General features: G+C 43.7%; 1 protein-coding gene across 1 annotated transcript in view; it reads left to right on the top strand.

The window, feature by feature from the left end:
- Positions 1 to 27,826, top strand: part of ATP2B3 (ATPase plasma membrane Ca2+ transporting 3) — a 201,986-nt gene that overhangs the window by 130,623 nt on the left and 43,537 nt on the right. The window contains exons 5-10 of the mRNA XM_040442396.1: positions 3,396 to 3,653; positions 3,896 to 4,021; positions 6,777 to 6,902; positions 19,686 to 19,850; positions 24,249 to 24,463; positions 26,958 to 27,200. Of these exons, the coding sequence (XP_040298330.1) occupies positions 3,396 to 3,653; positions 3,896 to 4,021; positions 6,777 to 6,902; positions 19,686 to 19,850; positions 24,249 to 24,463; positions 26,958 to 27,200 (1,133 nt within the window). The remainder of the gene's footprint in view (positions 1 to 3,395; positions 3,654 to 3,895; positions 4,022 to 6,776; positions 6,903 to 19,685; positions 19,851 to 24,248; positions 24,464 to 26,957; positions 27,201 to 27,826) is intronic.

A 27,826-nucleotide genomic window follows, 5' to 3' on the forward strand; every position in this document is an offset into this window, starting at 1 on the left:
AGGCTCATTAAATAATAAAGAATAACTTGAAATAGAACGAGCAACTGCAAGCTCAGCAAGATAGGCACTGCCTCCGTAATAAAGTGTTAAGTTCTCAGCGACTTTCAAAACTTATTATTTTGCTTGGCCTAGAAACCTACATACTGTGTGTAGTGCCACATCAATAAAATATGCACATAACATTCACTGTGGAATCTCCAACCTGCATGGAAGTCCCTGGCTGACACTGTTCTGTATACTGGCTGGGTTTATGAAATGGCCAGATACAATGTAAGCCAGGGGTTTGTGTGGTGACCACGAATCTGGCACTGGTTGGATCTCCTGGTTCATGTGGTTATCTCGTCAGGGCGTTGGTGCCAAGGGAGCAGTGGTCCTTGTACATAAGATTACATCAGTATTATAACTGACACATGGTAGCTGGGGCCCTATTACAAGTTTTGCATTGGAGCCCTGAAGCTTCAAGCACACGTCTGTATCTGGTGGTGTCACTCTATGTAGTAGAGAGGGGATGATGGGGGCATACAGGGGATGATGGGGGCATACTCTTTCATGTTGAGCTCTATCGATATCCTACCGTAGAGTGGCCCATATGGATGACCTCCATATAAGTATAAGATTATCAATTTTAGCCCCTGTTTCTCAGATGCACTCCACCTATATAAGAGATTTGGAGCATTTTATAGACTCCAAATTGTGAACCCCATTTATTTAAAAAATAAAGGTGACCTCCGGTTTTTTTTTCATCTTAAAATGGTTGTCTGGTTTAGAAAACCCATTATCAGATACCCTATTATCAGCATCGGACTGGCTCACCAGATGGTCCTCGGTGGGCCAAGGCTCTGATGCAGTAGTGAGCCCCAGAGGCCCGGAATTTTAAAAAAAATGCCAATTTGGAGCTGCTTTGGAGATATTCAATGTCTTTGATTCAAAACCTATTACACATTATTGATGATATAAGGAAGGGTTGGACCCAGAGAATAATTTCTGCTGGTGAGCTCAAGGAACCCCAATCTTATACTACCTATTTGTCAATATATGGGGCAGGACATTCATCCATAAGCCAGAGCAGAAAGCAGCTACAAAAAGTGTCTGTCGCTTTGGAGGACCTAATATATTCATGCCCATGCACTACTCTCCTGTAGTGGCACTGTAGGGTAATAAAGCACTTGTTTTCTCTGCAGATTGCTGCCAAGTCGAGGGCTCGTAATCGGCCTATTGTTAGGGGACCATTGTAATATAAAAAGCAGACAGCCCATAGCTAGATTGATGAATGAAAGTAGATACGATTTATACATCTGGGTTAATAGGACTTTTTGTTTTCCACAATTCCAAGTACATGCAAGAAATAAACCTAGAAAGCGCTACAATCATTCACCCATGAAGGGATGGCCTCCCAAGTTTGTCGAGTCAGCTTTCTTCTTTGCTAAAAATATGAAGCTTATATATGCATGAGAGAATAATGAACTTGAGAAGATCTGATGATACCTGTAATCTGTTGACTGTAGGGTTCAGTTCAATGATCTGTTTACTAAAATATCTAGGATCAGCCGCGGTCCTCGATTACGAGTAGAAATGGGTGAAATAACATCATGCACTCAAGGCTTTTCGTCATTGCCCATTCACTTTTGAATTAACACAAGTTGGGGGTCTACAGAGCAGTCAGCAACCTTCCACGCAGATCCATTAGAAGGGTGCTGGTTCACAAAGAGTCCTAGATCAAAAAAAGAGTACAGTGAAAACAGTTTGAGATGACAATCCATAATTGCAATGAAAATGGTCTTCTAAAGGGGTGGTCTTCTCAAAGAAGACAATGGCAGACACAAGAAATGATGAACTGATAATTTGATCTTATGGTCTTGTCGAAGATCAGGAGATGTCAAAGTGATCTCCAAAATGATGAATATAAATTATGGTAAGGTTGGGACAATAATTCTTTATTTTGGGCAATTCATCTTTTTAATAGGTCCTTCAAAAAATTTACAATGTCTGCAGGTATATAACTTGCTCAAGGGAACTATTCAGGTTCAGATTGAAGAACTTGTCCAACCAGTGAGCCACTTCATTCAAACTAACGTGGGTGGTTCTATCATGTTGGGTAAGGAAAGTGACCATCACCATGAGCACTTTTCATGGTTGGAATAGCAAGTCCATTGGCAGATAGTGATGTTAGCATAGTTCTGGTTTTACTACTACCAGTCTATGTTGTCTTAAGTACATTCCATAATTCTGTGCAGTCCCCTCAATTATGTCTGTAGCATAATGGCCACTTCTACACTGTTTTATACTTTAAAGTTTTTTTTAAAGATTCTGATATTGATAACCTATTCTCAGCATAGGTTATCAATATCAGATTGGTGTGGGACCAACTCCAGATGATCAGCTGTTTGAGAAGGCCACGGCGCTCCGTTGAATGCCAGGGCCTCTTTGCAGCATACCAAGCACAACACCATCCATTATATAGTGGCAGTCCTTGACGTTGCAGCTCAGCCCCATTCACTTAAAGGGGACTGGGCTGTGCCTAGGCCACATGATTGATGAAAGTGACCTCACTCACTCATTACTGGATCACTGGTGAGCCGCGGCCTCTTCAAACAGCTGATCGGCGGGGGTACCAGGAGTTGGACCTACACCCATCAGATATTGATGACCAATCCTTAGGATAGGCTTTCCATTTAAGAATCTTGGAAAACCCCTTTAAGGGTCTACAGTGCATAAAGGACCTAGGTTCAAATCATCCTTGGGACAAAGCTTCATGGAATTTACATGTTTGGAACACACTGAGCATGCTCCTGGCAGGACATTGTGTCCTCCTTGGCTCATTAAAGGGCATCTGTCAGCAGTTTTGTACCTATGAAACTGGCTGACCTGTTACATGTGCTCTTGGCAGCTGAAGGCATCTGTGTTGGTCCCATGTTCATATGTGCACGCATTGCTGAGAAAAATGTTTTAATATATGCAAATGAGCCTCTAGGAGCAACGGGGGCGTTGCTGTTACACCTAAAGGCTCTGCTCTCTCTGCAACTGCAGCTCCCTCTGCACTTTGACTGACAGGGCCAGGCATTATGACATTTACACTGCCTGGCCCTGTCAATCAAAGTGCAGAGGGCGTGGCAGTTGCAGAGAGAGCAGAGCCTCTAGGTGTAATGGTAACACCCCTGTTGCTCCTAGAGGCTCATTTGCATATATTAAAACATCTTTTTTCTCAGCATTGCAGTCACATATGAACATGGTGCCAACACAGATGTCTTCAGCTGCCAAGCGCACATGTAACAGGTCAGCTAGTTTCATAGGTACAAAACTGCTGACAGATGCCCTTTAAACGTCATGAATATTTATTGCATGCAAGCTCAGCCGACATTTGTGCCTTTATGTATTTATCTTGTTCTCTCTCTCAGACTGTGGAAATGTGCAAAGCGGAGGCCACGATGACGGCGAATCAGAAGCCGGGTGGATAGAGGGAGCCGCCATATTGTTATCTGTTATATGTGTTGTGTGGGTGACCGCCTTCAATGACTGGAGTAAGGAGAAGCAGTTCCGGGGACTGCAGAGTCGCATAGAACAAGAGCAAAGATTCTCTGTCATCAGAAATGCACAAGTCGTTCAGATTCCCGTGGCTGAGCTCATTGTGGGAGACATCGCCCAGATCAAATATGGTGATTATGTCCTAAAAGGACGGATATGTCTTTAGTCCATGTATTACTATTGCTTAGTGGAAAAGTGACCCAACGCGTTTCCAGCAACTCCCTTCCAAGGGAGCATTTTGCCCTCTGCTATATTGTGCTCCCCTACAGGTGGGACTCACACATGACTACAGGTCATTGCTGTGAACACCATGAATATTGCAGAAGAATATGAGCTTCATTCATTTTTTAATCTTTTTTTTTTTATGTTGCAGGCGACCTGCTGCCCGCAGATGGAGTGCTGATCCAGGGAAATGATCTTAAAATTGATGAAAGCTCGTTGACAGGAGAATCAGACCATGTGCGCAAGTCTGTAGAGAAAGACCCAATGCTGCTTTCTGGTGAGGATGTGAGAAAAAAAAAACTATGTACAGTCACGTGTTACTTCCATCTTGTTCCTGTCACTACTCCTGACATTGGCATTTTAGTAAATACTTGTATTCCCCATGAAATAAAAATTCCTGAGCATTTGGTATAAACCTGCAAGGCGATGTTGCTCTGTTATTCCTCCTGGGATGTTACAGTACCATTTCCCTTGTTAAATGTCATCTTTAAAAAGTTTTTCAACCTTAAAGGCTATGTACACCTTTGGGTGCAATTTTCTTTATTATTGTATTGTACTCATTTTGAGTTACAAAATTTTTTTTCAATCAGACTTTTCGGAAAATCGGAATAATTTTGAACCATTGTCTTTGTGCAGCCTTGAGTTTATCTAGTAACAGGATCTAAATTTTCACTCTGTTCCATCAGGCAGCTCAGCTGACGGCTCCTTATTTATGATCTCTGACATTATGAACACTCATTATAGCTCAGTTCATATCTTACTGATAAGAATGTGGTTTCAATAAGTGTTTATGACCTTTCAGAAAATTTAGATAAGGTTTATTAGATGACCGGCACAACGTAAAAGTAAAAAGTACAATTCTCACAGAACGGCTCAATATTTTTAATAAAGATCAATTGAAAAATTATTTTTAGCCAAAAATAAGAAAAATGCAATAATAAAAAGTAATTTCCCTTGAAGGTGTACATAGCCTTTAAAGGGGTTGTCCAGCCATATGACTTAATAGTTTGTAATAAACTGTGGGAGGAAGCTCTCTTACATAGGACTTACCCTTCCCTCACTACCCCCATGTAGCCGTCTCCTCTGCACTCATGCGCTGTGGACTCCTCTACCTGGATCCTAACCGGACCCGTCTGCTTCTTTCCTGTTCAGCTGCATTGACTATAATGCAGCTGAACAGGAAAAGAGGTGGCTAGATCCGGTAAGGACTCAAGTGGAGGAGCCAGCAGCGCGCAGAGGAGACGGCTGCATGGGGGGAACAAGGGAAGGGTAAGTACTGTGTAAAAGAGTCTTCCTTCCGCCTGACTACTAATTTAGTTAAATGTCCCGAGAACCCCTTGAATTCACTTTTAGGAAAAATCTCATCATCTTTTCCCCTGTCCAATGAAAAAGTATGGTTGGGGTGGGATATAGGCAAAAAGATCATGAAAAGAAAGTGGAGTGTAAGCAAGCACTAAACCTTTCTGTCCTGGTTAAAAAAATAAAACTGCATCGTAATGGTGGGGGGTGGTCCCCTATTGTGCAGCCCAGTCCCATTCAAGTCAATGGGATAGAGCTGCAATACCAAGCACAGCCACTATACAATTTCGGGCGCTGTGCATGGTATACTATGAAGAGGTCAAAGCACTCATCTCAACTCTGCAGCTGATCAAAACAGCCGATTAGTGAAGGTGCTAGTGCCTCTTCACCTCTGTCATATTATCAGAAAGATCTTACCTATCAGCAAAGCCTTCTTCCTCAACAAAACACACACAAAGGGATGGAGGGAAGCTGTAGCCAAGGGAATGTATATACCAGGGGCCCACCTCACCCATTGGTGGAGAACCAACCTACCCAGCCGAGATTTACAGCCCTGTCAGTCAAGCGGTGGGGGAGCGTCCTCTGCTTCTGGGACACCCTATCATAGGTGGGCCTAACAAGATAAATTACCAGGAAGCTACAGAGTGCGTCCCCCAATTAGCAATTCGGGTAGGGTTGTTCAATTGACATTCAAAGCCCCATCCTGGCTCTCTCCAGCTAACAGAGCAGGACACCTGGAGATGATGCCTACAGGAAACAACAAGAGAATCTGAACTTCCAAACTACATATTCCCTGAAAATGATAATGAGCGAGTAGATAGGCTCCTACAATGTATTGTATTGTATTGGACATCAGGACCATCCTTAAGTTTCCTCCATCCACGGAATACAGATTGCTGCTTTGAAGTAAATCAGGATAATGCAAAACTTTAAAGGGCTTGTCCATTTTACTGTAGGTCACAGATAAGTTGATCACAGGGTGTCCTGATACTCGGACACCTAACACTCAACTATTATCTGTGAGGGAATCTGGTGGGAAATGTTCAATATCCTTACGGCACTACTCCAGAAGAAAGGAAGTATTACACAGCGGTTATTGAAACTATGTCCAGATCTTCTCAGGTTCTCCAGAGGGAAAGGTGCTTTTTTTAGCCACTAACAGATGAGGGCCCTGGAAACCCCTTTTATTCATTCATAATTTCCCATAAAAAAAATGGGTTTTAGAACCCGAAAATCCCTAAAGTTATTGTGGCTAGAAGGGAAAAATGTAGAAATTGTGAAGTAAACATGGTGAATCTACTGCACAGGTGACTTAAGGTTAAACGACTCATGCTTTTATGGTTTTGGCTGAATTGTGCAGGTTGCTCAGACCGAGATGACAATGTCTGTTCTTGGCCCTTACCTTCTCTGATTCAATAAGCCTGGATGGGTTATTAACGCTGCATGATCTGAAGGTTTAATTTTATAGACAATGGCAACAGTTAGACCAAGACAGCAGGTGGACACAGCAGGAACCTCCCAACTGGCTCCTGCTCTCCTCTTTCCTCCCTTTATAACAGCCCTGGTATATTAAGCATAATTGTACTGCAGACGCTTTGGCAAAGCTTATAATGTGATCTGTGCTGTAATGCGTAACATCAGGACCTCTATTGAACCAGGCAGGAGGAGGAAAGGGATGAAGATTTGTTCCTGCTGTCTAGCTGAGGTACTCATCGTAAGTCATTTGTTGGCAGGTACCCATGTCATGGAGGGGTCTGGCAGAATGGTGGTGACAGCTGTTGGTGTAAACTCACAGACCGGGATAATTTTCACCTTGCTAGGAGCTGGTGGCGAAGAGGAAGAGAAGAAGGACAAGAAAGGTAAATCTTGCAGTCCGCTTTACCATCTTAGTTATCCATATATCCATGTAGAAAACAAGATGTTGACATTTCCATGCTTCAGTGCTGGCCTGGACTTCTAGTGCTAAAGAAAGTCTACATGCACATGGCATCTACATGGCATCATGGCAGACTTTTAGCTAAATGTTTCATTGGGCATAGAATGAATGAATGAGACCGAACACTATGAAATGAAGTATTGCTGATGTGGTAAGCATTTTAACCAGTGTATTGTAAGTAGAGGAACATCACATGAAAAAATCAAGGATAAGAAGAGACAATGTTACATTCACTAGAGCAGTGGTCTCCAAACTGTGACCTTCCAGATGTTGTAATTTGCAGCTGCTAGGGAGTCACCAGTTGGAGACCATTAAAAAGGAAGATCTATGAATACCCATATTGGAGGAGAACATTTTGGGTCTACCACTACCAACATTCCCATGGCTTAAATCTAGCTCAAACTAGTCTAGTATGTTATAACTCATTGAGGCCTATGTATGCCACTAATTTACTTTTGCTTGATATCAAGAGATTTTCTGATGGCCGGACATGCATTGCAATATAGTCATCTGGTTCATCAAAGAGGCTACTGCTAATTATAATGGCTCCAAAGACATGTTCTCCATCGCTCCTGCTTTGTTGGCTCTGTGTCATTGAAATTATGGAGGTAAACAGCAAAAATAAAAAAGTTATTTTTTAAATGTATTTCGTACGGGGTTGTTCTGGATGAAGTAAGAGGGTCATATGAGAGTATCTTTGAGTTTTCTTATGGAATAGCTGTAGGTATCTTTAAGTTGAAAGTTGAATCTTCTAAAAATAAAATAAAATTTTGAAATCCATAAATTAGTATTTGCAGCATAATAGGATGTTGAAAAACATGATGGAGAGCAAGGTCCACAAACCCTTGGATTATATCTAGGAGAGTAAAACCCAGCACTGTAAGATGCATTCACCAAGAACACCTGATGTATCCACTCAAGACACGATATCCAGACAGCACGTATTTGATAGCCTATGAGTTATGCAAACAGAGAGACCTTTAAATTGTTATTCTGGGCAAGAGCCAAAAAATTTGGTCATTGAAGTTAAAGAAGCACGCCAGCAAAACAAAAATACCTACATAGCGCACCATAGGCTCAATTTAAAAATAATGTAGAGGCACTTGTATATTTCTGTTTTCATTGATGTACCATTTATGGGTTGCCAGCCATCTAGATTCCTTCCTCCCCTCAGATATGGTTCTCCTAAAACAGTCTACATTTCCTATCAAAGCTCTGACTTCGCAGAGACAGAGGGGGGAGTATCATCACAATTTGGTTTAGTGATACAGCTGCTGCACCCTAACTCATTCTGCAGAGTCTCAGTGTATTTCTATGTAATACAGCTTCAGCCTGGCTCCCTTCCTCCTGCTTTTTATAGGTTTCTCCCCATCAGTTCATAGAAGCAGGAGGCAGGGGAAATAAGGGTTAAGCTTCATCTCATAGGATACACCGGCGATTCTGCACGCAGCTCACAAAAATTTTTTAGGCAGTTAGTGTAAGTTAGGGGAGGTTTAAAGCTCTAGATCTAATTATTGTAGGGACCCAACTATTATGTGACTGCTCCACTGGTCTCTGAGCTCAGAAATATCTCAAGCAGCACTGTATACAAGAGGAATAAGGAGGGCCGAGGAGGGTGAGCTGCCAGGAGGGAGCATACTAAATCTTCTCAACTATCTTTAAGATGTAATAGGATCCAGCAGAAATATGGGGTCATTTATCAAACTGGCTTAGTTGTCGATAGCAACCAATTAGATGCAACCTTTCATTTTCCAAAGGAGCTGTCAAAAATCAAAGGTGGAATCTTATTGGTTGCTATGGGCAATTAAGCCAGTTCTACTTTACACCAGTTTAATAAATGACCCCAATAATTTTTATATATACATTGGTAAACAAATTTAAAGTTGGGGGCAGCGCTGTACCCAATAGCGGTACCTAAAATCCTATTTTAGCTATATGATGTTGTTAACAATTCTGAGGTCAAAAAGGATTGGATAGGTGTCCTAATTTTATCCCAATGCTTGTGTAAGGTAAAGCTATCTCCTATTTCACCAGTTCCTTTCCCAACTCCCCACACCCCTCTGTTAATGCTATCTAGCTATTGGCTGTAGCATTAAAGTGACAGTACAAAGAGGTTAAATAATGCAAATTCTTTGAGGCTACTTTTAGGCTTCCAGGAAGACGACCTAAAATAAAAATGAACATAAAATATTCTACATTTATTTTTAACCAGATAGGTCTTGAAATTGGTTATATGTACTTCACACCCTTTTTTAATGATTCCTTATTATATCAATATTCACATATATTACAATTTTTAACGCTTATTACATTTTCTTAACCGTAATTCCTCCTAAATCTCATGACATGAAAAAGAAAAAGGAATTTTTATTTCATACACACAGGATAAATTCTCTAAGGGGCCCAATGATCTTTTCGTCTTGAAATTATCTCCACTAGTTCTACATTGTGTATTACCGCTGCCCTATTCGTCATTCTTTTCCAAGTAATTACAGATAACACTCTACTAGATTTCCACTTTATTGCCATTTCCCTTTTTGCCAATAAAAAGCTTTCAAGATAACCAATTTCATTTGAAAAGTTCCGTCAATCCCTCGCTTATTTCCAAAAATGCAACCTTCTATATCTAATGGAATGGGTACTTGAAAGATAGAAGACATTGGAGGGGGAGGGAATTTTTCTCAGGTTTTATCCTCTCCTCACTTTTGAAAAAAAAAATGGGGCTAATCAAAAGACCTGAGCTTGTTATCAAATGTATTAAATTTGGTGCAGCTTACTATTTTCTTATTAAAGCGGGTTTCTAGGTTCCCGATGTTGATGACCTATATCTAACAAGCTTGGATCATGTTGATCATATCAGCTCTGGCATCTTAGACATTTGATCGAGGGTCCCGTACAAAGTTATGCCATATAATACAGCATGGGTACCATTCTGAGCAGGGTCGGACTGGCCCACCAGAGTATCTGAGGATCCTCCGGTGGGCACAAGCTCTGACAATAATGGACCCCTAATATAACAGGACTCTTTAGGTCCTATATAAACAGAGTTTTGGCCATCAGAATTATTTCCTCTGGTGGGCCAAAGGGACATCAGTCCGACAATGATTGTGAGGATCTTTGAGACTCATTTTTAAGCTCCTTAGGAATTAAATTCAGTTCCTATTGAGTGTAAATTTATGAAAGAGGTTGTCCCATCTGGGTCATTGATTGATGGTATATTGCTAGGATATGCCATCAATGTCAGAAGGACCTCCTTCTGTCTCCAGAATTCAGATCCTGAAGTGAAGGAGAACACACTGCGCATGCACAGTGTGCTCTAGATTCATCATTACGGGAGTTCCAAAAGTAGCCGAGCAAGTGTGCTCAGCTGTTCTTGGAAGTCTCATAGGGGGGAATGAATAGTGCACAGTCCTTCACTGCTATGGGACTGTCGGAAATAGCCTAGCCGGTGCTTGGTTATTTTCATAACTCCCATAGCAATGAGCCCTCTCTCAGTGCGGTGTGTTCTCCTTCACTTCAGCAGCCTGTTTCTGGAGATAGGGGCAAGTCCCACCTAGGGCCAGGTGGGCCAACTCCAGTTTTCTGGTGTATAAAAGTCTAAAATTTGAGCACATGCCATATTTGTGCTAAAAGTTTCAACTATTTAATTCTCTTGCCACTTAAAAGCTGGTGAGAAAAGTGGGCACGGGGGGTGGTGACACTATTATTCTGCAGATTTACTATGATTTATACCAAAATTTGTCCTAAATTCTGATATCAAGCATTGATTTCAATCTCTTTTGCACAGTCTGGCGAAGATGCTGCATATCTATTAAGAGGCATGCGCTATTTAATTAATTTGGTGCAACTTTTTTCAGTGTACTTGTTTTAAGACTTGCTCGTGAAAAGCCAGTCTTAGTAAAGCCACTCAGTTCCATACGCCAATTAATATATAGAAGCCTGCATTTAAATAATCAAATTATAGTACTGCACCTGCACCTGAATTATGGTGTACTCACTTTGTTGCCTGTTCGTTAGAACCTGCCGAGCTCCGTCTCCATCCCATCAGTCCTTCTCATTGCTTTGGCTGCCCAAGCACAACCCCACCGGCCATGTCTCACTTGTCTTCTTGTGTCGTCGCAGTGTCTCATTTTGTTTAAGTGTTGTGTTTGTCACCCCTCTTTTGTTGTAGGAAAGCAGCAGGATGGGGCAGTGGAGAATATTCAGAATAAAGGTAATGTGCCAGAAGTAACCACGACAAGAACTCATCGATTAGCTCTTCGTCAATGTAGTCAAACGTGGAAGTTAACTTTTAGATACCGTGAAATTGTCTGTAAAGATGATATCTGACCATTGACCATTTTTAAGTCAGGCACTAGAGATATTTCCAGCACGAGCTCTAGACATTGTTATGAAGCACCCATAGTGGATGTCACTACCCTACTCAATTCAAAGGGAACTCTCCCATCATTTGGCAGGTCCTCAGTTCCTAACCAAAAGTTTGGGTTGAGCACTTTGGTTGGGCGGTAGACCTAGATGATACCTTATATCTTGGTTGGTTATTAGCCCAAATCACATCTAATTATCTAGTCTAACCAAATTTATTAAGTACTCTTGCCCATGATAAGGATAGAACGTTCATAGGAACGTTCGGCCAATCATCGGCCTATCTAAACAACCCACCAGTCAACCAATAAATAAGCAAATGATTGTTTGTTGGGTGATTGTATGTTTAAAATCAGTAGCTTCCAAAATAATCCCAGGAGACATGCTGCTGACAAAATCTTTTATCCCCAATTCAGTTTGTATAGGCCCATAAAAAGACCCTTAACATCCTAAGGACCTTCAATGTACATGTACGCCAGAAGTCCACACTTTAAGATGGTGCCTGCTCAGGAGCTGAGCAGGTGCTGGAGCCGCTGGGTCCCTGCTGTTTTACACAGCAGACACCCAGAGTAAGAGTCTGTGATCAGCAATACCACCGATCATGGACATTTAACTCCTCAGATGCTGTGGCTAATTGCGAACACAGCATCTGAGCAGTCTTTCCTAGGGAGAGGTGCACTCCCATGGCCCAAATGACTCCCCCATGCCAAGATCAAGGGAGCCATTCGGTTGCTGTAGAAGCCTCAGGAGCCTAAGACCTTTTGGGGGATACAAGGCCTGCCATAGAGGTGTTCCACAGTAAATCTCCCATAGGCTGCAAAAGAAAAATTTTCAGTCTATGGGATAGGCGGTCAGCCGATCACATGTCCCCTAGGGGACAGGATAGGAGATAACTATTCGATCAATGGGGGTCCTACAGACCAGGGGCTCGGTACCTCCCGCAGCTTCCCTGAAATGACCATAGAGGCCAGTCGCACATGCTGGTGACCGCTCATTCATTTCTATGGGAATTCCTTGGTTCGGCTATCTCTGGAACTCCATAGAAATGAATGCAACGCACGCTCGCATGTTCGACTGGCCGCTCCGATCATTTCAGGGTAGCTGCAGGGTGTATGGGGTCCCCGTGCTCATGATCAGTGAGGGGCCCAGTGGTAGGCTCCCCACTGATCTGAAAGTTATCCCCTATCCTGTGGATAGGGGATAACTTTAACCAACCGGAATATGCCTTTAAAGCTTGTCGAAAGCCTTAAGACTTTTCCCTTCTGTAAGGCAACTGGCTGCAACAGGAGCCCCCCCCCCCCCACTGTCCTCTCTCTCTGCTTTAGGAACAGTACATAACAATTTGAAAATACCTTTTTGTGTTTTCTAAGCTGTTATATTAATCCTTACACCCGATCACTGATTTCCTGGATCACATCTGCAACGGGGTGGGGGGTGGTAGTGCTTGTTTATAAAGGAAACTGTCATAATGATGTATGGATATATCCCATTCATAGGATGAAAAGACCTTTGAGTGTTCTCTCAGCTGTTATATTAATAATCATCAATTATGTGTATCCCATCCATAGAGGGAAAATAACGAATCAAACACTGTGTATCTGTACTCCCCAAGATTTTTACTCAGGTACCATTTACCATTTTATATTCAGGCTTGTCGAAAGCCTTAAGACTTGTCCCTTCTGTAAGGCAGCTGGCTGCAGCAGGAGCCCTCCTCCACTGCCCTCTCTCTGCTTTAGAAGTACATAGCAATTACAGAAGATCTCTGCAAATAAGTAATCCAGCACTCTATAGCTGTATTACTCAAGATTCTCGCTCAGGGCCAATACTTGTTGATGAAGGTCGGAGGACCCCTTTATCCTTCACCAGTTGTTTGTCAATAAACGTTTACCGATTTCCCATTACCATTCATATGCATTTGTATATTATTTTACTGTAAGCTGCTATTGATCAGTCCCTCTCAGTGGAAGAATGGCCTTACGGCTACGTTTTTTTTTTTCTCCCTCTTAAACGTTTATTTCCGCACAATGGCGTGATCACAGCATGGAGGCCCTCAGCCAATCAGGCTACTCATTCTTGCCTGCCCACTTCATAACCGAGGAATGAGACACAACAGGGTGTGTTCTGTTGCAGCGAGAAGGCTTGACAGGGCTCCTATTGTGGGCCTGCATTTATACGCCTCAGGTGCGTTGTTTTGGTAGAGGCCTGATGGTCGAATAGCGGTCTCCGTTGAGCAACATAATTGTGTGACAACAATGCCGTCTCGGTAGGGCACTCTGGCAGCTTAAAAATGGATATGAGGATTTGAAAAATATTCACACTTCCCAGTGGAACACTTGCAATTACAGCTTAAAAATATTAAGGTAGCGTTAAAAAGATTCAGGTTGGACACACAGTCCTTGACGCACATTCCTTAGGTGAATAATCTGACTTCCATTGCGAGCCATCGACAAAATGTTCTAAAGTTAGCTGGCGGAAACGTAACGCGCAGGAAGGATCGACTGGACGGTGCTGTGATCAGGGCTATCGATTTATGATAGTCACAAAAATTTTAAGCCCCTCTTGATTGGGTATTTTTTTTTTAGGGAAATCTAGGGAAAAGTTCTACAGAAGGCGCCTTAGGTAAAGTTCTTCACCGTGAAGTGTCTCATCTCTCTGCAGTGCCCCCGCAGGTGAAATGAAGTATTGCACAATTTTCAACTGAAATCAATGGATTGTCTCTGTACTACAGAAACACACTCTATAATTAGTGTTGGGCGCGAATATTCGAATCGCGAATATCGGCACTTCGAGAATTCACGAATATCGGCACTTCGAGAATTCGCGAATATTTAGAATATAGTGCTATATATTCGTATTTTCGAATAGTCTAGATTTTTTTTTTTCATCGGAACCCATGATCCCTCACTGCTTCTTGCTTGTGGGCCAATGAGAAGGCTGCAATGTCTTTGTCTGAGCTTAGCAACATCTCTAGCAACCAATAGAAAGTTGCCTATCCCTTACTATATAAGAACCTCCCCAGCAGCCATTTTTTGCCGTATTTTGCAGTTCTGAGAGAGAGAGCAGTGTCATTGCTGTGCTCTGTGCTTTCCACTCATTACATTCAGGGCCGTCTTTAATATTGATTGGACCCTGGGCAAGAATTTACTTGGGCCCCCTGGATCCCGCCTTCCCACACCTTAAAAAAAAGAAAAAGAAAATCTTATACTCACCTGTTTCCTTTCACTGGCGCTCACTAGCTGCTGGTACGGCGAGGGATGGTGCAACGCAGACGCGCACACCTCACCGCGTCCTGGCACAGGCGGGCGTGATGACATCATCACGCCTGCCTGCGCTGGGATTTCACTACCAAATAGACCTCAGGCCTGTAGTCTATGACAAGTCTTGTCGCCATCTGCAAATTTTAAGGCACATTGGCGACCATTTTGCTCGCCATCTGGAGCGCTGTATTGCATCAGTGACATGAACACTCTCCACATATAATGTTATATTACATCAGTGACATCACCGCTCTCCACATATAAGTGATATATTACATCAGTGACATTACCGCTGTCCACATATAGGCGATATATTACATCAGTGACATCACCGCTCTCCACATATATGTGATGAGCGGTGATGTCACTGATGTAATATATTACTTACCGGTATATGTGGACAGCAGTGATGTCACTGATGTAATATATTACTTATGTGTGGAGAGTGGTGATGTCACTGATGTAATATATCACTTATAAGTAATATATTACATCAGTGACATCACCGCTGTCCATATATAGGTGATATATTACATCTGTGACATCACCGCTCTCCACATATAAGAGGCATATTACATCAGTGACGTCATCCCTTGGCGCTGGGGTGCGCAGCCAGGGCCGGCCTTAGGTGTTCAGGCGCCCTGTGCGAGCTAACCTTGTGGTAGTGTTACCTGCAGTCCTATGTAAAACCACAGATAACACTAGTGCTAAATAATTTAGTAGTGTTACCTGCAGTCCTATGTAAAACCACAGATAACACTAGTGCAGATCATGTGGTAGTGTTACCTGCAGTCCTATGTAAAACCACAGATAACACTAGTGCAGATCATGTGGTAGTGTTACCTGCAGTCCTATGTAAAACCACAGATAACACTAGTGTAGATCATGTGGAAGTGTTACCTTCGTCCTTAGTGTGCCTCCCTGTGTCTATCGCACGGACTCCATGCTGGCGCTGCCTCCTCTTCCATCTTCTTCCTCTTGTCCCGCACAGAACGTTCTGAAGCAGCTGCGTCAAGACATAGGAACACTGTGGGCATGGTGATACACACAGGGAGAGACACACACACACAAGGACGGACACACACACACAGGGACGGACACACACACACACACACAAAGGGACAGACACACACACAGGGACGGACACACACACACAGGGACGGACACACACACACAGGGACGGACACACACACTGGCACACTCAACATCAGCAGCAAGAAGTTAAAGTCCAACCCTTAATGCCCCCAAGATCCCTGGGGGGGGGGGGGGGTTGATGTAGTAGCAGGAAAGCACACACTGTCCCCCTGTCCTATATGAGCCCCCCCTGTCCTATATGAGCCCCCCCCCCTGTCCTATATGAGCCCCCCCCCTGTCCTATATGAGCCCCCCCCTGTCCTATATGAGCCCCCCCGTCCTATATGAGCCCCCCCGTCCTATATGAGCCCCCCCTGTCCTATATGAGCCCCCCCTGTCCTATATGAGCCCGCCGTCCTATATGAGCCCCCCCTGTCCTATATGAGCCCCCCCTGTCCTATATGAGCCCCCCCTGTCCTATATGAGCCCCCTGTCCTATATGAGCCCCCCTGTCCTATATGAGCCCCCCCCCTGTCCTATATGAGCCCCCCCCCCTGTCCTATATGAGCCCCCCCCGTCCTATATGAGCCCCCCGTCCTATATGAGCCCCCCCCCCTGTCCTATATGAGCCCCCCGTCCTATATGAGCCCCCCCTGTCCTATATGAGCCCCCCCCTGTCCTATATGAGCCCCCCCTGTCCTATATGAGCCCCCCTGTCCTATATGAGCCCCCCCTGTCCTATATGAGCCCCCCCCCCCTGTCCTATATGAGCCCCCCCTGTCCTATATGAGCCCCCCGTCCTATATGAGCCCCCCCCCTGTCCTATATGAGCCTCCCCCCGTCCTATATGAGCCCCCCCCCCATGTCTACCACATACCTGTAAGTTCTGTTAGGTGCTTGGCTTTGGCTTTGGCTGTGGCTGATGGCTGGGGCTCCGCCTCCTTCCTCTCTCTGCCTGTGCGGCAGCTGCATCACGCTCCAGCAGCCACTGGTCTGCTCTGTTAAAGAGACAGGCAGGCCAGGCAGCAGAGCGGAGCGCAGAGCGGAGCGCAGAGCGGAGCGCAGAGCGGAGCGCAGAGCGGAGCGCAGAGCGGCCCCGGGCCCCGCCCCCTCCTCACTCTCTCTTTCTATAGTCCGGACCATGACTTTGTTATGTTACAGGGCCGGCGGGCGGCGGCGGCAACAAAATATAGGGGGCCCAAGTAAAATCCAAGTAAAATGCTGCTTGGGCCCCCCAGGAGCAACTGGGCCCAGGGCAGCTGCCCCTTTTGCCCTGCGGTAAAGACGGCCCTGATTACATTAGATAGATAGTTAGATAGCTTATATATATAATACAGATAGTTAGTGGGAGATAGTCAGTGTAGGTTAGATAGTGATATAGTGTAGCTGCATCATTAGTGCCAATTAGCGCAATCGCGAAGATTTTGGAGCACTATATCTGCATATAAAGCCATTTTTAATGTTCTGCCGTGCCAACCATTTTCTCCAGTCTCAGGAAACTTCTAGCAGCTCGGAAAATGTAGCAAAAGTGACCCACGCCTGTATTGTGCCCGCATTACGCGAATATCACATTGCCAATTTTCGCAATCAAGAAAATAATCGCGAATTCGCGAATATATGATGAATATTCTACAAAATATTTGAATATTGCCCCTGCCGCTCATCACTATCTATAATGAAAAATATAGAGTAATGGGGTGTCTGCTTTTTTTTTTTTGCCCGCCGATTTATGTAATGGCGCACGTCATTTGGTAAATTTGTCACACAAATGACATAATGATTTCCTTGTGTAAATTCTAATCATATATTTATTACAAAGGTTCCGCCGTTTGTACTCCACTAAAGGAGTACTTGTGTCTTATTTTTGTGATTTATTTTTTTATAAAAAAAAAATAAAAAATTGCAATAATAAATCTAGCTAAGAATGTAGCCCCACCCCAAAAAACATCTTACAGGCCCTTAGTAAATGCAAACTGATGGGCATGGCGCCAGAAGTACAGGCAAAATGGAGTTGACCCAGTAACTATGTATAAATATATTAGGTGTCAATCCAGATATCTGTCTAATGATAATGGCATCCACTACATCTATAGGAAATGTGTCACACCCATTATAAGGAAGGGTTCTTTACTGTAAGAGCTGTGAGACAATGGAAAGCATTGTCTAAGACAAATCCATCGAAATAGCTTATTTCTTTTAAGATCTAATATTATAAGTTATGGGTACTCGATTGTGGGAGATGGGCAGGGATTTATAATGACGATGACATCATTACTCATTGGGCTTTAGGTCAAAACGTGCTTTAGTCCCGAGTAGATTTGTCGGTCCTGTTTATAGCATACCATTCGGTTGCTGAAGTTTAATTCTAATGGACATCTTCCCTTCATGTATAAAGTCACACATTCCAAGGTGGGAAATGATTACACAAGCTTTGCTGTCTGCCCTCTTTACGGTTGCGGAGAGAAAGGAAAAACGCGGCATGGAACATTTTAACATATTCTTCTTCATTGCTATAAAACGGCATGTCCAGTCATGATACCTTCTTCACAGTGATAGAGAAGGTCCATGTGAGGGTCTCAAGTTCAGTTCCTAAAGCAAGATCATCCAGATACCTCTACATGGTCAATAGCGTCACTGTCCTGGCTGAGGGCTAAACCAAAGTAGGAGGAGGCATCTGATCAAACATAATGGGGCAGATTTATTAATCCTCTAGGTGGGGCAAACTTAAACCTGCACCAGATTTATCACAGGGGCTCAAGCTGGATGAAAATTTGGTGCAGGTCTACCCGTTTATGTCTAACTGTATGCCAACTATTGGTTGGCTTATCTTGAAACCAATTTTCTACCAGAATTTGGGTGCTAAATGTTGCATGTTAGGCCATGAACCCATACCCCTTTTCCAGTAACCCATACCCCCTTATCACGCTAGGTGCAAAGGATTTCTCAAGAACTAGATATGCTAAAAGGAGCCAAATTGTGCCACTTTAAACCAAATTGCACCCAATTTTGGCAAAGTTGATAATATCTAGGGGCACTGACATTTCTACATGTGGGCCAATATTTTTTGGAAGCTAACTAGAAAAACAGCACATATGATGAAAAGTAGAAACGTAGAATATACAAAAACTTTACAAGACATAGCAAATTCACAAAAAATTGTATTTCAAAAAGTTTCATAAAGTTCTCAAATAACTATATCCAAATAATACCGCCATACAGTGAACAAGTGATAAGCCTTTAAGGAGAGTGATGGAAGCTCCTAATTGGTGAAGTATTTGTCCGGATCACCCAGATCTGTCATTGCCACTACGAATGTTAGTACTCGGGGACTCCTATGATCGGACCTGTCTAAACACTCCACCGATCAGCTGACAAAAGAGCACTCGGTCTGATCAGAAATTTTATGCAGCCAGAATAACTATTGTTTGTCTGCAGCACATCTCTGCATGTAAACAGGGGATGTGCCGACGACAATGTGGAAACTGCATGGAACGTCCATCCTCCTGTGCAGTTTGTATCAGATTCTGTAATGGCCCTTTAAGTGAGCGCTGATCCAAAGAGTTTCAATCGGCAGACATGGCCATATCAGGCTGTGTAAAAACGTAATATTTAGGAATTTACTCATATCTTAACCAAAATTATTTGCATTCAGAGAATTCTTTTAAAACATTTAGGAGACAATTCAATTCATACAAGGTTATGTCTATACATCTTTTTTGTACCAGTCGTGGTTTGAACCCCTGCCCCATGGTCAAATGGTATGGCCCATGTATTAGTTCCGTGAGTTGCATCCATGGGATAACTGAATAGGACGAAGCATGGCATCAGTCAAGTCACCCTCCTGTGTGTGACCCTTGGTGTATAGATGTGCTGGATCATTAATGCAGGAGCCATCAATGGACTAGCCAAAAAGGACTAAGCATGCCATTAGTCATGTAACCCCCACGCGTCATGGACCCAATGTATGTCATCTAATCTTGAATTTTTTGGTTTGGTTGTTTTTTTTTTAGCTAAAAAGCAGGATGGTGCCGTTGCCATGGAGATGCAGCCACTGAAAAGTGCAGAAGGTGGAGAAATGGAGGAGCGGGAGAAGAAAAAAGCCAGTATTCCCAAAAAGGAGAAGTCAGTGTTACAGGGGAAACTCACCAAGCTGGCGGTGCAAATCGGAAAAGCAGGTAAATTTGGCATGGCAGTTATAGATAAAACAGATGCCATGATAATAAATTTGACTCCTTACGGTCTACATACGAGAGAACCAGCAGCCATTTTGTAAGACTATTCTACATTTAGCAGGCAAAATTATTAGGCTCTGCTGAGTAGCCTTTTGTTATTTTTACACTGTTTCATAATTGCAGCCTAAATTGCAAGGCAATTTATTTGTTCAATAAGATCCTCTGTGCAGTCTAGGTAAACTGGGGAAGGATTTGGTTGTTGGACACGTGGACAGTTGGGACATACAGTAGAGCTGAGGAAGGAGTGGTCTGACACACAGTAGAGCTGAGGAAGGAGTGGTCTGACACACAGTAGAGCTGAGGAAGGAGTGGTCTGACACACAGTAGAGCTGAGGAAGGAGCGGTCTGACACACAGTAGAGATGAGGAAGGAGTGGTCTGACACAGTAGAGCTGAGGAAGGAGCGGTCTGACACACAGTAGAGCTGAGGAAGGAGTGGTCTGACACACAGTAGAGCTGAGGAACGAGCGGTCTGACAAATGGTAGAGTTGAGGAAGAAGTGGTCTGACACACAGTAGAGCTGAGGAACGAGTGGTCTGACACACAGTAGAGCTGAGGAACGAGTGGTCTGACAAATGGTAGAGTTGAGGAAGAAGTGGTCTGACACATAGTAGAACTGATGAAGAAATGGTCTGACATACAGTAGAGCTGAGGAAGGAGTGGTCTGACACACAGTAGAGCTGAGGAAGTAGTGGTCTGACACATAGTAGAGCTGAGGAAGGAGCGGTCTGACACACAGTAGAGTTGAGGAAGGAGCGGTCTGACACACAGTAGAGTTGAGGAAGGAGCGGTCTGACACACAGTAGAGCTGAGGAAGGAGTGGTCTAACACACAGTAGAGCTGAGGAACGAGCGGTCTGACAAATGGTAGAGTTGAGGAAGAAGTGGTCTGACACACAGTAGAGCTGAGGAACGAGTGGTCTGACACACAGTAGAGCTGAGGAACGAGTGGTCTGACAAATGGTAGAGTTGAGGAAGAAATGGTCTGACACATAGTAGAACTGATGAAGAAATGGTCTGACATACAGTAGAGCTGAGGAAGGAGTGGTCTGACACACAGTAGAGCTGAGGAAGTAGTGGTCTGACACACAGTAGAGCTGAGGAAGGAATGGTATGACACACAATAGAGCTGAGGAAGGAGTGGTGTGACACACAGTAGAGCTGAGGAAGGAGTGGTCTGACACACAGTAGAGCTGAGGAAGGAGTGGTATGACACACAATAGAGCTGAGGAAGGAGTGGTCTGACACACAGTAGAGCTGAGAAACGAGTAGTCTGACAAATGGTAGAGCTGAGGAAGGAGTGATCTCACACACAGTAGAACTGAAGAAGGAGTGGTCTGATACACAGTAGAGCTGGGGAAGGGGTGGTCTGACACACAGTAGAGCTGAGGAAAGAGTGGCCTGACAAATGGTAGAGCTGAGGAAGGAGTGGTCTGACACACACAGTAGAGCTAAGGAAGGAGTGGTCTGGCAGACAGTAGAGCTTGGGAAGATGATCTTAGCATGAGTCAACATGGAAGAGCTATAATACAAGTGGCCTGGCACGTGTAATAACTGAGGAAGGAGTGGTCTAACATATAGTAGAAACAGTGAAGGAGAGTTTAAGAAGAAGTAGTCTTGCACATGGAAAGCTAGGAGAGGTAGAGCTGAGGAAGGAGCGGTCTGACACATGGAATAGTTGAGGGAGGAGTGGGGTGACACCTGGAAAAGTTGGGGAAGGAGTGGTCTTGCACTTGGAAGTTGGTCAAGTAGTGGTCTGGTATGTGAAAGAGCTATGGAAGAATGGGTCTTACTCACAATAGAGTTGCGGAAGGACTGTTCTCGCACACAGAAGAGTTTGGGAAGGAGTGGTGTTCTGGCATCTGGACAAGGTAGGGAAGGAGTGGCTTGGTACATGGTATAGCGAGGAAAGGAGTGGTCCGGCAGGTTAAAGAATTATGGAAGGATGGGTTTGGCACATAATATACATAGAGAAGCAGTGGTCTGGCCCATGGTAGAGTTGGGGGAGAAGGGGTCCAGCACACAGTAGAGCTGGGGAAGGAGTGGTCTAGCACACAGAAGAGTTGGGTAAGAAGTGGTTTGGCACCTGGAAAAGTTGGGGAAGGTGTGTTCTGGCACATGGTAGAGCTGGGGAAGATATGGTGTACACATGGTAGAGTTGGAGAAGGATTGATCTGGCATATGGGAGAGTTGACGAAGGAGTGGTCTGGTACATGGTAGAGTTATAGAAGGATCGGTCTGACACATGGTACAGTTGGGGAAGGAGTTATCTGGAATGGAGAAGAGTTGGGAAAATGGCAAGAGTGATCTGGCAAATGATAGTAATAGAATGCTGCATCTAAAAATTTATGAGTGCTGAAAAAGGGTCCTTAGGATGGTCTTAGTGGTCACTTGCACCCTCTTCCATGTTTGTTTCATAATAGGAAAATAGAAGAAAAAAAGGTTCTCCTGATAAGTAGATGCTCACATCTGCAAATACAAAATTGCTTCCCAGAACTTCTCCCCCTCTTGATGGGGCAAGTTGCCTAACATTTTCCAGTCCTCTCTGCGGTTGAGTAAAGAGTTTTTTTAATGTATTCATGACTGTTGTTCCCATAATATAAGGCCTGTGTGTACAACACTTAGTTTAACTTAAAGACATGTTTAGTTATCGTCACAGCAGCACATTATGTCTTCAGTCTACGAGTGGTGTCTTCGGCTGTATGCAGGTGACCTGAATGTATTTATTCGTTTGAAGAACTGCTTTGATGAATAATGGCTGTCCAAGGGCAGTTTACATTGAGAACTTCACGCCCTCCTTAGAAGCTTCCTGTCAGATCTTTCAATTGACCTCTCAATTGTCTGCAATCTATTGCTATTTTCTCTCTCAAATAAAATGTACCCGGCCATAATTGCGTCTGAAAAAAAGAGAGTGGCAAAAAGAAGAGTAGAAGTTTTATTGCTTTCTTCTGTAAAGCCGAGAAGTTACCAAATGTACTCTCTTCTCCTTGCATAGGACTAACAAAGAAATCACTTTTCATTCTCAAGCTAACATAGATTTGACTGTTGCAATTTTTATATGAAAACTGTTCTAACCAAAATCTAATATTGATTTCCATCTATCCCAGCATATGGGCCACAACTGTTGATAATATACAATATGCCTTTCTGAGCCACCACTAGAGGGAGCTTGAGAGCTCACTCAAAGTAAGAAAAGTATGCAATAAGCCCCTACACTCCCTCTAGTGGTGGCTGCTGGCAAAGAGAAATTTATTATTGAATTATATGGCTATGCAGGCGATTTGGAGTTCTGCAATAGAAAAATGGTGGTCCAAACTCTATAAAGATGGGTCAGGGTTACCAAAATAGGTTAGGGTTACCCCTAACCTATCTTGGATCTATTTAGGTTCAAAAAATCAATACGGCATTCAGCTAGACATTCACTTCAAGTGGTGTGTTAAAGGGCTTGACCTGTCAACAGCTAATGATGGGGTCCTGCGGCTGGAATTATCTTAAAGAGGACCTTTCACCGATTCGTACCCTATGAACTAAGTATACAGCCATGTAGAGCGGCGCCCGGGGATCTCACTGCACTTCCTATTATCCCCGGGCGCCGCTCCGTTCTCCTGCTATGCCCTCCGGTATCTCCGTTCCCTAAGTTATGGTAGGCGGAGTCTGCCCTAGCGCTGGCCAATCGCATTGCAGAGCTCACAGCCTGGGAGAAAATAACCTCCCAGGCTGTGAGCTCTGCGCTGCGATTGGCCAGTGCTAGGGCAGACTCCTCCTACCATAACTTAGGGACTGGTATCTCCGCCTACTATAACTTAGTGAGCGGAGATACCGGAGGGCATAGCAGGAGAACGGAGCGGCGCCCTGGGGATAACAGTAAGTGCAGTGAGATCCCCGGGCGCCGCTCTACATGTCTGTATAGTTAGTTCATAGGGTAAGAATCGGTGAAAGGTCCCCTTTAAATCAGTTGATTTGGGCATTGGTCCACAATGTAGATGCTCCTTTCCAGCAAAAGCAAAGAATTTCGGACCACCTACTAAAATCAGTGGACAATGCTGGTAATACTATGGTCCCATATACTCAATAAGGAATGTAAGCGGCGAGTCTCTGGCTTTTGTTGGACTGCAACCTCCAGTATAATCAGCCAGCTGCTAAGGTGTAGTTCAGCAGTTGCTGAAGGACCATTGCTTGTTCCAGAGTAAAACTTGCAACAGAACTCAGTGTGCTGCCATATTCTGTCTCGCTGTCCCTTATTAACCTGGATTGTTGTCCTTTCTGACTTACCTGCTCCCCTTCTTTCCTTATGCTTCTTTCCTTTTTCCGGTCTCCTTAACACGCCCTACCTCCTCCACCAGGTCTGGTGATGTCGGCAATTACAGTTATCATCTTGGTGCTCTACTTTGTGATTCAAACCTTTGTGGTGGATGGCAAATTGTGGCTAACGGAGTGTACCCCTGTCTACGTGCAGTACTTTGTCAAATTCTTCATCATTGGAGTTACTGTCCTAGTGGTGGCTGTGCCAGAAGGCCTGCCCTTAGCCGTTACCATCTCTCTAGCCTATTCAGTCAAGGTAAGCAGTAGAAGCATTGAAAACCTTAATGTTACATCTCCTCAAAGACCCTGTTAGTTTTTGCTACAAAACGGGGGCCTTTTATATGTCCGTATACAGTAGTGTGTACAGTGGCGGAAATAATTATTTGACCCCTCACTGATTTTGTAAGTTTGTCCAATGACAAAGAAATGAAAAGTCTCAGAACAGTATCATTTCAATGGTAGGTTTATTGTAACAGTGGCAGATAGCACATCAAAAGGAAAATCGAAAAAATAACTTTAAATAAAAGATAGCAACTGATTTGCATTTCATTGAGTGAAATAAGTATTTGAACCCTCTAACAAAAAAAGACTTAATACTTGGTGGAAAAACCCTTGTTTGCAAGCACAGAGGTCAAACGTTTCTTGTAATTGATGACCAAGTTTGCGCACATTTTAGGAGGAATGTTGGTCCACTCCTCTTTGCAGATCATCTCTAAATCCCTAAGGTTTCGAGGCTGTCTCTGTGCAACTCTGAGCTTGAGCTCCCTCCATAGGTTTTCGATTGGATTAAGGTCCGGAGACTGACTAGGCCACTCCATGACCTTAATGTGCTTCTTCTTGAGCCACTCCTTTGTTGCCTTTGCTGTATGTTTTGGGTCATTGTCGTGCTGGAACACCCATCCACGACCCATTTTCAGTTTCCTGGCAGAGGGAAGGAGGTTGTCGCTCAGGATTTCACGATACATGGCTCCGTCCATTTTCCCGTTTATGCGAATAAGTTGTCCTGTGCCCTTAGCAGAAAAACACCCCCAAAGCAAAATGTTTCCACCCCCATGCTTGACGGTGGGGACGGTGTTTTGGGGGTCATAGGCAGCATTTTTCTTCCTCCAAACACAGCGAGTTGAGTTAATGCCAAAGAGCTCTATTTTGGTCTCATCAGACCACAGCACCTTCTCCCAGTCACTCTCTGAATCATTCAGGTGTTCATTGGCAAACTTCAGACGGGCCTGCACATGTGCCTTCCTGAGCAGGGGGACCTTGCGAGCCCTGCAGGATTTTAATCCATTGCGGTGTAATGTGTTTCCAATGGTTTTCTTGGTGACTGTGGTCCCTGCTAATTTGAGGTCATTAACTAACTCCTCCCGTGTAGTTCTAGGATGCTTTTTCACCTTTCTCAGAACCATTGACACCCCACGAGGTGAGATCTTGCGTGGAGCCCCAGAGCGAGGTCGATTGATGGTCATTTTGTGCTCCTTCCATTTTCGAACAATCGCACCAACAGTTGTCACCTTCTCTCCCAGCTTCTTGCTAATGGTTTTGTAGCCCATTCCAGCCTTGTGCAGGTCTACAATTTTGTCTCTGACATCTTTGGACAGCTCTTTGGTCTTTCCCATGTTGGAGAGTTTGGAGTCTGCTTGATTGATTGATTCTGTGGACAGGTGTCTTTTATACAGGTGACTAGTTAAGACGGGTGTCCTTAATGAGGGTGACTAATTGAGTAGAAGTGTCTAACCACTCTGTGGGAGCCAGAACTCTTAATGGTTGGTAGGGGTTCAAATACTTATTTCACTCAATAAAATGCAAATCAGTTGCTATCTTTTATTTAAAGTTATTTTTTCGATTTTCCTTTTGATGTGCTATCTGCCACTGTTACAATAAACCTACCATTGAAATGATACTGTTCTGAGACTTTTCATTTCTTTGTCATTGGACAAACTTACAAAATCAGTGAGGGGTCAAATAATTATTTCCGCCACTGTATATATGTCTGATTGTATAACATTGCATGCTATCAAGGCCACGTCCATCTTACCTGCCAATGTTTTATTACTCCAATACATCAAAAAAATAAAATTTATGAGGCAACTTTGCAACTAGTTTAGATTAGAACTCTTCTGCCATTTTGTTTATATAACTTCTGAGTCTCCATAGCAACAGACTACAAACAATGGCTGTGTAGTCTGATCCTGAAGTTATGTTGCCTTTTAGCTGTCCCCTATTTCTTTCTAAATTACTAAACGTATGGTAGCAAGAGGTAAGATGGACAGATGGAATGGAGTCAGACATACAGACATATAGTTCAGCATAGAAGCTGTGGACACAAAATGCTAATTTTTTTGAATCAAGATTTTTTTGCAAAGTTTGAGTATAGATTCATTGGAGCCTTAAAAATGGTTGCAAAGGTGGACTTACTCTCTAAGTCGAAGTTCCGTATGCTACAACTATAGGGCTGACATGAGGTTGAAAACTGAGCAGTGATGTTGACCGGGGGTGTCCAGACTTTTGCACACAACTAAATATGTACAATGTTGGAGTAGTCTAAGTTTTGTGTTTCAAAAATATTGTCTGCCTTTTGAAATTCTGATTGGTTGTGCCATTACTTTCATTCATGGCTTGGTATGAGTGCTGATAGGAGGGAGTAATCTGTCCTGCATCTTCATGTGTGGTGGGAAACTCAGATTTGTTACAGTTCTTTGAGGTTGTTCCGTTTCACCTTAAGCTCCATTCTGAAGTTTGTTTTTGCATTGCAGAAAATGATGAAGGACAACAACCTCGTGCGACACTTGGACGCTTGTGAAACAATGGGCAATGCCACTGCCATCTGCTCTGACAAAACGGGAACTTTGACAACCAACCGGATGACAGTTGTACAGTCATACATTGGAGACCTCATTCATAAAGAGAAGCCAGATCCCAGCAGCCTCAATTCCAAAATCTTAGACCTGCTCGTCAATGCCATTGCCATTAATTGTGCCTACACCACCAAGATACTAGTAAGTTCCCCACCTTCTGCTTGTCTACACGTGAATATCAAATCTGAGGAGCAACAATTATAAAAAGATCTTTCAGAAGAAAATTGAATAATGCTTTGGGGGGGGGGGGGGAGTACATAGACAGGGGGGCACAGTCCAGAGGTGGTCCACAAGTATCTTGAGTCTCTTGTCCCCTCCTCCTGCTCACACTTTCCATGGATCTTTTGTACAGTACACAGACACCATCCCAGTCAACAATCATAGAGCTGATGATGATGCAGTATATATGTGTCTGAGTAGTGTAGAGTCAAAGAGAAAGGGATCTTTTTACGGGTAACTAACTCCTTCACTACACTGGCCTAGCCCACCAGGAATGTTACTATTAACTACTTCACCTCCCTAGCCCACCAGGGATGTTATCATTAATCCCACAACTGCCCTAGACCACCAGGAATGTTATTATAAACTCATTCACAGACCTACACCACTAGGGAAGTTATCATTAATACCATCACTGTCCTAGACCACTAGGAATGTTACTATAAATGCCTTCGCAGCCCTAGACCACCAAGGATGTTAGTATAAACTCTTTAAAAGCCCAACACCACTAGGGATGTTATCATTAATCCCATCACTGCCCTAGATCA

This window comes from Bufo bufo, chromosome 8 (genome assembly GCF_905171765.1).
Source record: "Bufo bufo chromosome 8, aBufBuf1.1, whole genome shotgun sequence".
Taxonomy (NCBI): Eukaryota; Metazoa; Chordata; class Amphibia; order Anura; family Bufonidae; genus Bufo; species Bufo bufo.